This window comes from Pimephales promelas, chromosome 22 (genome assembly GCF_988280905.1).
Source record: "Pimephales promelas chromosome 22, fPimPro1.hap1.1, whole genome shotgun sequence".
NCBI classification, from domain to species: Eukaryota; Metazoa; Chordata; class Actinopteri; order Cypriniformes; family Leuciscidae; genus Pimephales; species Pimephales promelas.
In genome coordinates, this window is record NC_142790.1 from 23374666 (window position 1) to 23387891 (window position 13226).

The 13226-nt window shown below is 36.3% G+C and overlaps 1 protein-coding gene across 5 annotated transcripts in view; it reads left to right on the forward strand.

Moving 5' to 3' along the window:
* The window catches only part of abca4a (ATP binding cassette subfamily A member 4a), a 36992-nt gene that overhangs the window by 18003 nt on the left and 5763 nt on the right, over positions 1 to 13226 (forward strand). For 3 of the 5 annotated variants that reach the window (XM_039684617.2, XM_089125992.1, XM_089125991.1), the window contains 26 exons: positions 198 to 420; positions 1217 to 1438; positions 1542 to 1746; positions 1824 to 1904; positions 1990 to 2193; positions 4647 to 4824; positions 4904 to 5035; positions 5141 to 5280; positions 5399 to 5536; positions 7242 to 7432; positions 7506 to 7611; positions 7696 to 7901; positions 8538 to 8592; positions 9479 to 9642; positions 9827 to 9951; positions 10039 to 10137; positions 10212 to 10401; positions 10485 to 10579; positions 10668 to 10700; positions 10825 to 10930; positions 11435 to 11509; positions 11597 to 11766; positions 11853 to 12030; positions 12455 to 12570; positions 12758 to 12905; positions 13070 to 13193. In XM_039684617.2, the coding sequence (XP_039540551.2) occupies positions 198 to 420; positions 1217 to 1438; positions 1542 to 1746; positions 1824 to 1904; positions 1990 to 2193; positions 4647 to 4824; positions 4904 to 5035; positions 5141 to 5280; positions 5399 to 5536; positions 7242 to 7432; positions 7506 to 7611; positions 7696 to 7901; positions 8538 to 8592; positions 9479 to 9642; positions 9827 to 9951; positions 10039 to 10137; positions 10212 to 10401; positions 10485 to 10579; positions 10668 to 10700; positions 10825 to 10930; positions 11435 to 11509; positions 11597 to 11766; positions 11853 to 12030; positions 12455 to 12570; positions 12758 to 12905; positions 13070 to 13193 (3704 nt within the window). Of the gene's footprint in view, positions 1 to 197; positions 421 to 1216; positions 1439 to 1541; positions 1747 to 1823; positions 1905 to 1989; positions 2194 to 4646; positions 4825 to 4903; positions 5036 to 5140; positions 5281 to 5398; positions 5537 to 7241; positions 7433 to 7505; positions 7612 to 7695; positions 7902 to 8537; positions 8593 to 8723; positions 8799 to 9478; positions 9643 to 9826; positions 9952 to 10038; positions 10138 to 10211; positions 10402 to 10484; positions 10580 to 10667; positions 10701 to 10824; positions 10931 to 11434; positions 11510 to 11596; positions 11767 to 11852; positions 12031 to 12454; positions 12571 to 12757; positions 12906 to 13069; positions 13194 to 13226 lie in introns of all 5 variants that reach the window. The other 2 variants (XM_089125993.1, XM_089125990.1) reach the window with 2 other exon arrangements.

Genomic DNA, 13226 nt, shown 5'->3' on the forward strand with positions numbered 1-13226 from the left:
AGAGAAATATGATACAACATTCATCTGTACATCTCTCAATCATTATTGTATAGCATTGCATTATATGTTTTGTCCCCCACAATAAAAACTACAGAGCTTTGATCATAAAACTAAGCATTTAAATATCATCTTACTAAGACATTGTTGAAAGATATAGTATAATAATCTATGTTCCTCTCCTCATTGACGTCACACAGCTTCATGCTGACTCTGAACCGCTGCTTTCCAATCTTCATGGTGTTGGCCTGGGTCTACTCTGTCTCTATGACGGTGAAGAGCATCGTGCTGGAGAAGGAGATGAGGTTGAAAGAGACTCTGAAGGCCATGGGCGTCACTAACCGTGTGCTCTGGTGCACATGGTTCATCGACACATTCTTCATGATGGCGTCCAGCACAGCCCTGCTTACTCTTATTATCATGGTAAGAGGTGGTGTCCAAAACACCCTAAGGCCAGCTAAGACTTCAGTAGAATAGTGGTTAAAGATCTGGTCAAAACCAAGATGGTTGGTTCCATTTCCCAAAGGTGATCCATGACATTCAAAAAAGAAAGAAATGGCTTTCAAAAAAGAGTGCTGTCCCTGTAAAAATATTATTTTAGGTCGCTTTCAACTAAAGGGTGAGCAAAATTCACAAGGTAGGTTTTTCTGTTTTCAGATTTCAATTTTTTGCTATACTGACATCTTGTGGCTACCATCATAAGAGACATTTCAATTGGCACTTTTTAGACTGGAGGATCTGTTTTCAGTGAATGTGTATGTATATGTGTGTAGCATTGTAAAAGGTTACTATTTTAAATAAATACTTTTCTTTTGAACTTTCTATTCATCAAAACAATCCTGTGGGAAAAAATTATCACGGACCACAACATTTTTACTTTTTTCAATCGATAATAATACGTTTCTTGAGCATCAAATCAGCATATTAGGATTATGTGACACTGAAGACTTTAGTAATGAAGCTGAAAATACAGCTTTGCCATCACAAGAATAAATTACACTTTAAATATATGAAAACCCTTATTTTAAATGGTAATAACATTCCACAATATTACTGTTTTAACTGTATTGTTGGGGAAAAAATGCAGCCTTGGTGAGTGTAAGAGAGCTTTCAAACCATGACAAAATCTTATTGACCCTAAAACCTTTGAGCAGTATTGTATTGTACAACCAAATGTATGTTGTAAGGAATATAAAAGCTTATCTATGTTTTCTCACAGGGAGGAAAAGTGCTGAACTATAGCAATCCCATCATTCTCTTCCTATTCCTGCTCACTTTCACCACGGCAACCATCATGCAGTGCTTCCTCATGAGCGTGTTTTTCAACAAGGCGAACTTGGCGGCAGCCTGCAGTGGAATCATTTACTTTACTCTGTATCTGCCTCATATCGTTTGCTTCGCCTGGCAGGACCGCATTACCAAGGATATGAAAATCATGGCGGTATGTTGCGTGAAAAAAATCACTACCGAACGGAACAAATTCAGAACGGAAAAGCAACTTAAATGTGATATTCTGAATCTAAGATTGTCATATTGTGTGTCAGAGTCTGATGTCCCAGGTGGCGTTCGGCTTTGGGACGGAGTACCTGTCCCGTTACGAGGAGCAGGGTCTCGGCCTGCAGTGGGATAACATCCAGACCAGCCTTCTGGAGGGGGACGAGTTCTCCTTTCTCACCTCGATTATCATGATGGCATTAGATACGGTCCTTTATGCCATTCTCGCATGGTACCTTGATAATGTCTTCCCAGGTAAACTATATTTAGGTTTATTTGATAATAAAAAGCCTGCCAGAGGATTATAAGTGACAAATCTTGACCATCATCAGGGCAGTATGGTATTGGTCGGCCTTGTTACTTTCCAATCCAGCCTTCTTATTGGTTGAACCGACCTGAGCCTCTAAAACAAGGTGAGTGGTTTTTTTTAATTTTTTTTTAAGCTAATTATAAGTGGTTTCCACAGCTTTTTATGAACACGTAATCTTTTTCACACAGTTCCTGGAAAATCAGCAGTAGAGAAACCTGCTTTTGATAATCTGGGGAACAACACTAATGACAAGGCCGAGAAACACACAGCACCCGAAAAACCTCCAGAGCAGACATGCAAACATGGAGATATACAGGATAAACTATTGAAAGAACCAAAGAGTCCTGATGAAGAGGAGGCGACCAAACACAGCATGAGCACAGACTCATCAGGTGAGGGAGAAAAAACAGCTTAAACCAGTTTAAAGTGGTTTGCTGGTCTTATCTGGTCCCTGAGGTCTAGTTTACCAGGTTTGGAGAAGTTTTAGTCAGTTAATCCATATGACCTGACCAGGTAAACTAGCTGAACATCAGCGGCTGGTTGCAGACTACTCGTACAATTTAGTCATCTCATTTTTTTCTTTTGAACTGGTCGAAACTTTTCATTAATGTACTGTAAGATGTAGATTGCTGTGAATGTGAACCTGAAAAGTAACAAACACTGCCTCCGAAATCGATTAATTCCCTACTATTTAGTATGCGAAAAACAGTACGCCAGAAGAGTAGGGCGGTGAAGCGATTAATCGTGATTAATCGCATCCAAAATAAAAGTTTGTGTTTACATAATATATGTGTGTGTGGTGAGTATAATTATTTTGTATATATAAATACAAACATATGCATGTATATATTTAAGAAAAATGTGTTATTAATATATCAAATATTTATATTTAAGTATAATATAAATTTTGTGTAAAAAAAATTATATAGTATATACATGCAAATATTTCTTAAATATATACATGTGTGTGTATTTGTATATACAAAATAATTATACACACTACACACATATATTGTGTAATCACAAACTTTTATTTTGGATGCGATTAATCGTTTCACAGCCCTACAGAAGAGTAGCATGTCCAAATACATTAGACCAAATAACAATGAGTACCCCGAATGAGTACTTCCGGTGAGACACTGAAGAGCACACTCGATGGACACTTTACTATCCCATAAGGCCACAAGAGAGGGTTTATGAATCACAGTGAAGCAAAACAACTAATGCTGGTAGATCACATGACAGTAACAACATGGCGGATGTAGCACGTCCAATTTTCATTCAAACTCCCCATAATACCCATGTACTTTTTTCAAAGTAAGTTCAAATTCAAATGTACGCAATTTCAGACGCACCGAAAGTCTCAATCTAGTGCTGTTTTATGCACCTTGCCCCAGTTTAGCCAGGCTAGGTTGGTTTATGCAGTTCATATCCTGCTGAATTGCTAATTATTTTACCTGTAAATTCTGACAGATATATTGTGGTTCTTGTGGGCTTTATTATCTATCAGGGGAAACATTTCATTCTACAGTATTTTGTGAAAGAACCTATTACAGCAAACAGGAAGGTGGTGTTTCTTTTCTTACTCCTGGAAAAGATCCCATCAGATGTATTCAAAGACCTAACCAGGCTTATCTGCTTGACTAGAGCGCAGGCATCCAGCAGGTTTCTTTGGCTTTGAACTGATGGAGCCCCACGGGAGTAATTACTGCAGTCTTAGCTTCGCTGGCTTTATCCATCAGCACTGGCCAGCGCTCTGTCTTAAGATCAAGTGTACTGTATAAGGTGGCGCCAGGCATGTGTGCACTAGCACACATGTACACTAGTATAATGGCACACGATGCACAAACACATCTCTGTCCGTGCCCTTTGTGGGAACCCGGTGGCCTTGCGTCTGTTTGCTTGGCTGGCAGGTTGGAATGCTGGTTTCTGTGTTTGTCTCATTCCCGGTTAATGTATATTAGAGTCGTTAGAGATGTTTGTTTCATCATCGTGACAATGACATTCCTTTCGTCTCACGGATCAAGGTGTATATACACCTTTTCCTAACAGAATGTTGACCATGGTAGCCATGGTTTTAAACAAAATAATAGTTACTTCCCGGTTATATATATATATATATATATAGAATTTATCGCATCCAAAATAAAAGTTTGTGTTTACATAATATATGTGCGTGCACTGTGTATAATTATTTTGTATATATAAATACACACACATGCATGTATATTTAAGAAAAAAAATATTATTTATGTATAAAATATTGATATTTATATATAATAGAAATTATATATCAATCTATATACAGTATATACTGTACATGAAAATATTTCTTAAATATATACAAGCATGTGTGTGTATTTATATATATATATATATATATATATATATATATATATATATATAAAATAATTATATACAGTGCACCCACATATATTATCTAAACACACACTTTTATTTTGGATACTATTAATCACGATTATATATATATATATATATATATACCTTTTCTTAACAAAAGGTTGACCATGGTAGCCATGGTTTCAAACAAAATAATAGCTTTTATATCCATTTTATATGTATGTATACTGTATACACACCCGTATAATTAAACTATATTATAAATTAATATAACTTTATATAATTAATTTGATTGTTTTTTTTATATTTGACACTAAAGTCAGAATAAGTCTAACTTTAAGAACTTTTAAGGAAATATGTGTAATATATCTATACTCAATTATGTCCCTTTACACACCACATAATTGTTTTTTAAAAGGATCCGAAGTGTTTCTGTATAATAAACGTCTAATATCTTCATCACCTTCTAATCTCTTATCCTCAGGGAGGCACTTTTTCGAGCCCGAGCCATCCGGCTTGGTGGTTGGAGTGTGTGTGGAGAACCTGTATAAGGTGTTCACCGGCGGCACTAGACCTGCAGTGGATGGTCTGAGTATCACCTTCTACGAGGGTCAGATCACTGCTTTCCTCGGACACAACGGTGCAGGAAAAACCACTACCATGTGCGTTTCCAAAACCAGTGAAATGGATCTTTGTTTATCCATGGGAACATCATACACTTTTTTTTTCTCTCTGCCACAGGTCTATTCTCACCGGCATGTTCCCTCCCACCTCTGGCACAGCCTATATTTATGGGAAAGACATCCGAACAGACATGGATGCCATCCGTAAATCTCTGGGAATGTGCCCCCAGCATAACATCATCTTTCACCAGTTCGTAAACCCCTCATGTGTTTTCCATTGGAGGAATGTTTATTCACCTGCTAATATAAAATCTGTCAGAATGCTGATTTGTTCTGATCTCTTTCTCTTCTGCAGTATGACGGTAGCAGAGCACATCTTGTTTTACTCTCTACTGAAGGGTAAGCCCTTGCCCGAAGCCCAGCTAGAGGTGGAAAACATGCTGGAAGATCTCGGTCTCCCTCACAAGAGGAATGAGGAGGCACAAAACCTGTCAGGTTAGATCATAAATACCTTTTTAAAAATCGTCTCCTCTGCAGAACCAACTCAATTTTGTTCTGTAACACAATAAGACTGAACTTAGGAATAAAAAGAGGATATTGTCTTCCTATGTAGGTGGTATGCAGAGGAAGCTTTCCGTTGCCATGGCTTTTGTCGGTGGTGCTAAAGTGGTGTTTCTGGATGAACCTACATCAGGGGTGGACCCCTATTCTAGGCGCTCTATCTGGGACCTTCTGCTGAAATACCGTGCTGGTATATGAGCCAAACTAAAAAATACAACTACACTTTTCTGAAGATGGTTTCTGTCAATTTAGGTAGCTCTTATCACATGGACGTGTGTTCAAGTGTTCGTTTTTCCAATAAGTTTGATCTATGAAATTGGATAATAAATGCATCAATCCAGTTATAATAGATTTTTTTTATTATTAATATTATTATTTTAAATATTTAATTTTTTTATTTAACATTGTTTTTATATTTTATATAGAATATCCGTCCATCCCTCCATCCATATTTCTGTCTAACAAGTTGTATTAATATTTTGTATTATTTGATATATTACATTTGAATTTTTTTGATATTTTATATTAATATCCATCCATATTTCCATCAAATATATTATACATTTAATTATTATATATTTAATATATACTTTATTATAATAGTTATACTTAAGTATATATTTAATATATACTTAATATATCTTTTCATGTTTTTTATGATTTAATTATTCATAGATTTTTATATATATATATATATATATATATATATATTAGGGGTGTAACGGTACACAAAAATCACGGTTCGGTACGTACCTCGGTTTTAAAGTCACGGTTCGGTACGTTTTCGATACAGCAAAAAGAAAGAAATGCCAGAGAAATTTCCTATTTGTTTAAAGAAAAAATATTTTTAAATAAATGTGAGTTTTCCTAGATCTTGAAACTTTCAGGTTTATAAATGGGGGTCATCTTTGAAGGGTGAACAAATAATGTTTTGGTCATCACATTAAAAATAACATTTAAATATATATTTATTTATATAATATTTGAATTTTGAAGTGCTGGTAAAAGATGTGTGAAGTACTTGAAAGCATTTCACCATTCCAGCCAAACTGGTTCCAGTTAGTGTTACTATATTAAATCCATGGTGAATGTTGCTGGTCTGTGGACGTAAAGTTCATTCACGGCACAATGTTTCTCCTGGTTTCCATGACAGCGCTGTTTAATCTAATAGAGATCTGCGGTTAATAACGGAGAAATGTGAATGCATCTCACTAGATCTCGCAGCGATGTTATTACCTCAGTGGCGAATTCAAATGTTTTCTTTACCGGATCTCTTAGCGCGGTGTGGTAACAGTGTTGCTTGATCGAGATCGGCTCGCGCTGCACAGATGTTGCTGGTCCGAACTGATAAACGATCCGTGAAGCACATAACGAGGAGCGCAGTTTCGTTCTGCTTTCATTACCCTTGCCATTTGGATGTTGCGCAACGTTGTGTTGGCCGCGTCAGCACGAATTTTGCCGGCAGGAAAAATGGTCCAAGCAATCGTTCGGTTTGTATGCGTACCGAACCGGAAGCTTCGAACCGAAACGGTTCAATACGAATACATGTACCGTTACACCCCTAATATATATATATATATATATATATGATTCCCATCCATCCATTTCTGTTATTCTTTTATTTGATATAATTCATATTTTTATTTTTATATATTTTATATTAAAAATATGATCTCAATCCATCCATCAAGATATGTGTAAAAATAGTTTTAAAGTTTAGGCTATTTGATATATATATATATATACTGTATATATATATATATATATATATATATATATATATATATATATATATATATATAAAATCAATCTATTGTAAAATTGAGGATCATCTAACAGACTTCTGTTCTATACATTTCTGGGTGTAAAAGTGTGTGTATCTGTGTGTTCTTCAGGTCGTACAGTGATCTTGTCCACACACCACATGGATGAAGCTGACCTGCTGAGTGACCGTGTGGCCATCATCTCTCAGGGTCGTCTGCACTGCTGTGGCTCTCCTCTCTTCCTGAAGAACTGCCTGGGCGCTGGCTTCTACCTCACTCTGGTGCGGCGCATTAAAGAGCTGCCGTCCCAGGTCAGTCAAGAGGTGAGACTTTTACCCTCCATTAAAGAGAGTGTATAAAGCAGCCAGACTCTCATGGTTGTTGTGGTTCTCGCAGGGTCAGTGTGACTGTACTGGGGACTGCTCCTGTAAGTGCTCACTCTGTACCAAATTGAAGGAGAGCACCGTAGAGCAGCCCAGAGTGCCAGAAAGACAGATGGAAGGTAAAGTGTTGATATGTTGATGTCAAATCAATGAAATCAAACTGCAATGATCATAATTTAGGATGTATAATCTCGCTCTCTCAGGGGACATAGAGAGAATAACGGCCCTCGTCCACCATCACGTCCCAGAGGCCAAATTGATAGAGGTCATAGGGCAGGAGCTGACCTTCCTGCTGCCCAGCCGGGGCTTCAAACATCGTTCTTACGCCAGCCTGTTCAGAGAGCTGGAGGAGACGCTGGCAGACATGGGGCTCAGCAGCTTTGGAGTGTCAGACACTTCACTGGAGGAGGTCTGTCATGCACAAACAGGCTCATTTACTATCATTTGTATTTGAGACAGGAACATTTATATTTTTATTTTCAATTTTAAAATTTTAAAATTTTAATTTTTAATTTTCTTTTTTTCTTTTTAAATTTGTACATTTTTTTTTATTTTTTTTTTATTTTAATTTAATTTAATTTATTTATTTATTATTTTGAACCATCCTCTCCCTTTTGTTTACAACCTGAAATAATTGTTGATCAATTGTTCAATAATAATAATGTTAATTTGTTTCATATATTTATTTAATTTTTTTATTTAAATTTTTAAAAATGTATTTTTTTTTTATTTAAAAACAAATATTATTATTATTTTTAATTTTTTTATTTTATTTTTAATTTCTAAATTTTTTAATTTTTAATTATTTTAATTAAAAATTTTTTTTATAAAATTGTATTTATTTATTTATTATTTTGAACCATCCTCTCTCTTTTGTTTACAACCTGAAATAATTGTGTTGATCAATTCAATAATAATAATAATGTTAATTTGTTTCATATATTTATATATATATTATTTTGCAGTAAGTTATCAACTTTTTAAAATCCATCATCCTCCATTGCACAGCCTGCAAAAATCAAGTTTTGTCTCTTGTGTCCTGTAGATATTTCTGAAAGTCACAACTGATGGAGAGGCTGCACACATCAACACTGAATCTGGTAAGATTTCAGTATACTATCTCTCATTTAATCTCAGCTGTACAGATACTGTGCATATGTGTCAGATTATGGTGCTTGTGAGTCTTGTATATTGTAATGGTGATGTCTATATTTGTGGTTGAACCCCTTAGACATCAGAGTTCTGCAACAGAAATCTCTTGCAAGTCTTTATAGAGAAACCGCAGTCAAAGTGAATATAGAAGAAGGTGACGACCAACTTAGTCTCTCAGGCCTATAATGCTTCATCCTAACTTCAGATAAAGCTGCCTTGCTAAAACAACACAGAGTTAAATGGACACAACAGATATGCCGCTAGACACTGCTAATAGTGCATATGGTGCAGGTTAACTCTTTGACGCATAGATTGATTTCTTTTGATCCTTATAATTCCTAATTCTTGATGACTTATTAATACTTTTAATATATTTTATTTGACTGAATATATTGTATGATATATTATGAAATCATCTGTGTAACTCTCAAATATGAATTTAAAATATATTTAAAATTATTTCAAAATGACTACATCAAAGGGTTAAGCTCACTTTTTATAGTTGTAGCCATAGTTTTTTTTATAGTTAAAAATTAGTTATAGAGCAATATATCAGCCAGGCTTATTATGATAAATCATCAAAGGATATTTTAGCTTTTTGAGATTCTCTATACCAGTAAGCCAACACTTATTTATTTATTTATTTATTTATTTTAACCATCATCTTCCTTCCTATAACCTATAATAATTATGTGTTGTTAATTTGTTCAATAATAATAATGTTTCTCTAGATATCTGCATCAGCCTTTGGAAAACCTGTATTAGTTGACCAAAAAGCTATGTCAATAATTTTGTTCTAGATTTCCTCTTGACAGCGTTTTATCTTTTGTGCAGAGATAGTCAGGTCGGCGTTTGCTAACTCTGGAGGTTCGACCACCAAAGAGTGCAGAGGATCCCCACAGGTGAAGGGAATCTTTCTGGTCCTAAAGCAGTTTTTCGCTCTTCTCATAAAGAGGTTTCATCACTCCACACGCTCTGGAAAAGACTTCCTTGCCCAGGTCAGAATAGCATCATTGCATTGTAAACATTTAGCTTTGGAACGACAGTGATGAAGTCCATATATAAGATTTAAAAAAAAAATGGTTTTAGTCAATTAAATGTAATTTAAGTTGAAAGGACTTAAATATATAAGTTGATTGTACTTAATACATTTTTTTACCGTGTTGATGTTCTCTTCCTCAGATTGTTTTGCCCGCCAGTTTTGTCCTGGTTTCTCTCATGTTCACGCTGATTGTTCCTCCATTCGGAGAATATCCCAGTCTTACTCTAAGCCCATGGATGTACGGCCGACAGTTCACCTTCTTTAGGTACATTTACAATGGAACAGGACTAGTTTTATCCAATGTAAAGTTACCTGAGAAGTTAAAAACAGCCTTTTTAATGTCTGTTTCCAGTAATGAAGAGATGCAAAGCCCAGATATGAGGTATTTTGGTGAGGTTCTTCTAAACAGACCTGGATTTGGGACCCGCTGTATGGTGGATGAACCTCTAAAGTACGTGTACGTGATATGGATTAATATGCAGAGGATTTTGTGCTGCTTACTGTGACCATTTGTGTTTCCCACAGAGACTATCCATGTAATAACATAACCACAGAGTGGGAGATGCCCCTGGTGAACCCGACGCTCATTGAGATGCTGGATAACCCGGAGTGGACAGACATCAGTCCGTCTCCCAGCTGCCAGTGCAGCACGCCCAAAATACTCACCATGTTACCTGTGTGTCCAGAAGGTGCAGGGGGTCTTCCTCCTCCACAGGTGTGTCTCTCAAGTCTCGACTATAGGTATGACGCTGCAAATTCCTTAAAATGTTGTAAAATGATGTGGTTCCTACTTTTCAGAGGATTCAATCCACTGGTGACATGTTGTTGGATCTGACTGGAAGGAACATCTCTGATTATTTAGTGAAGACCTACCCAAACTTAATACGGACAAGGTATTGTGGCCCATTTATGACAAATTGTTCTTTCAATAGCTCTTTTGTTTCCAGGTATTCATCTTATTTGTGTGTTTTTTTTTTTCAGCCTGAAGAGCAAGTACTGGGTGAATGAACAAAGGTATTGGTGTCTTAAACATGGAGTAGAAAATACAACGACTCCCTCTTGTGGACACTTAGAGAACACATGCGTTCAATGGTCTAAATGTGTGGAAGGATGAAAGGATGCGCTCTCTTTTCTTCAGGTATGGTGGCATTTCTGTCGGAGGGCGACTTCCTGTTCTCGACGTGGATCCTAAAAGCGTCCAGAATGCAGTTGGTCAGATAGGACGTCTGCTTAATGTCACAGGGGTAAATGTTTCATATTGTTTTCATTGTGAATTCAATGTAATCATGTTTCATATTATAAAAAAAAACAAAGCTACTCAAAGCCAAGTCAAATTATTCATGTATGATTAGAAAAATTATAAAAAAGCTGGGGTTTTTTAACCCAACATTGGGTCAAATATGGATATATATATATAAATACACACACATGCATGTATATTTAAGAATAAAATAGTATTTATATATAAAATATTTATATTTATATATAATATGAATTATTTATAAATCTATATATATATATATATATCTGCACACTGTAAATAAAATCAGCAAAGTATTACTTTAATTTGACAAAACATAATATAAGTTTTAAATGATAAAATGATAGGTTTATTGAAAAAAAATATTTGGACACAAAATTCTAGTTTTAAAAACTTTTTTGTTTTTAATACATTAACATTTCATAGATTTCATTAAGTGTCAATTATTTTAAGGGTCAGTTTATGTTCATGTTGTGATCATTTACAGGGCAGATACTCAAAGCTTGCTCTGCAGGAGTTGGGCACTTTCTTGAAGTATATGGAGACTGAAAATAATGTCAAGGTGAGATTTCTTTCAGCTTCACTTCCTGTCACAGTTTACTGAGCCCATCCCATTCGAGATAAATAACCCATTTGTTATCTCCTCTAGGTGTGGTTCAATAACAAAGGCTGGCACGCTATGGTGGCCTTCATGAACGTGGCGAATAACGCCATCCTTCGAGCCAACCTGCCTCCTGGTGTCAATTTAAATGAGTACGGCATCACAGCCATCAATCATCCGCTAAACCTGACCAAGGAACAGCTGTCGGAGGTCACAGTGTGAGTGTAATGCTCACAGAACATCACAAATTTGTTTCGCTTGCAAATGTCTGTGTATGTAAGTATTGTTTTATTCATTCTCTCAGACTGACCACCTCAGTGGATGCAGTGGTTGCCATCTGCGTGATCTTCGCCATGTCCTTCGTACCGGCCAGCTTTGTGCTGTATCTGATCCAGGAGAGAGTGACGCAGGCTAAACACCTGCAGTTTGTGAGTGGGGTCAGTCCTATTGTGTACTGGACTGCTAACTTCTTCTGGGACATGGTTAGTATGAAGACAGTACATCATCTTACCATAACTTGCCAACTTGTTCACTTTCCCCCTGTGTATGTGAGTGAAAGATGGATGGTGTAAACCTGAGCATTGCACGATTAAGGAGCGATTCTGTAGTCGTGACATTGAATTGTTTGCTGTTAGCATGCGGCCATATTATCTGCCATGTGAGCTTTCACATGTTATTGCAAACATCAAGACTTATTTTTTGCAAACATCAAGGAGGCATTCACTGTGATTCCCTAATTTATTGTACAGTAATTCTGGTTTTATTGTGAAAGAACGGTACTTCTTTGTGTATGCGTGTACACTTTTTTTTCTTTGCTTTGTCTCTGCTGTTGCAAACCGTAATTTCCCCATTGTGCGACAAATAACGTTTTTTCTTATCTAATCTAATCTTGTCCTGTTGTTTCAGATAAACTATGCTGTCAGCGCGGCAATGGTTGTGGGGATTTTTATTGCATTTGATAAAAAATGCTATACTTCACCTGGCAACCTGCAAGCCCTGATAGCTCTGCTGATGCTTTATGGGTAATGTCTTCTTTTATTGATCCTTTAACATTTCTTTTAGCAGAACAGCCTTTCTAGGTATATTTAGGTTTGTCGTATTATATATGGGGGTTGAAAGGCTGATTTTATTTCTTTCGTCTCCATAAATCTGACCTGTACGAATATTTAAAAATATACTAATCTGTCTTTTTTCTCATTTGTGAAATAGTTGGTCAGTGACTCCCATGATGTATCCAATGTCATATGTGTTTAACGTGCCCAGCACAGCGTACGTCTCTCTGTCCTGCATCAACCTCTTCATTGGCATCAACAGCAGTGCCATCACGTTCATCTTAGACCTGTTCGACAGTACAGAGGTGAAACATCCCACCCTTCAAATTCTAAAATAATACAATTTATTAGCTTTCACAGATTTCCACCTATATTCTTATTACAATTTTAATCAGATTAAATGCATTGGTCATTGGTCAAGTGTAAAGGTAAGGTTTAATTCATCCTCCATCTGTCTCTACTTTCATAGGCTCTGTATAAGTGTAACCAGGTGCTGAAGAAAGCTCTACTTGTCTTTCCTCACTTCTGTTTGGGCCGCGGGCTCATTGACATGGCAATGAACCAAGCCGTGATGGACGTGTATGCACGCTTTGGTGAGTCCTGCTCCTTTAACCCACCTTGCATTT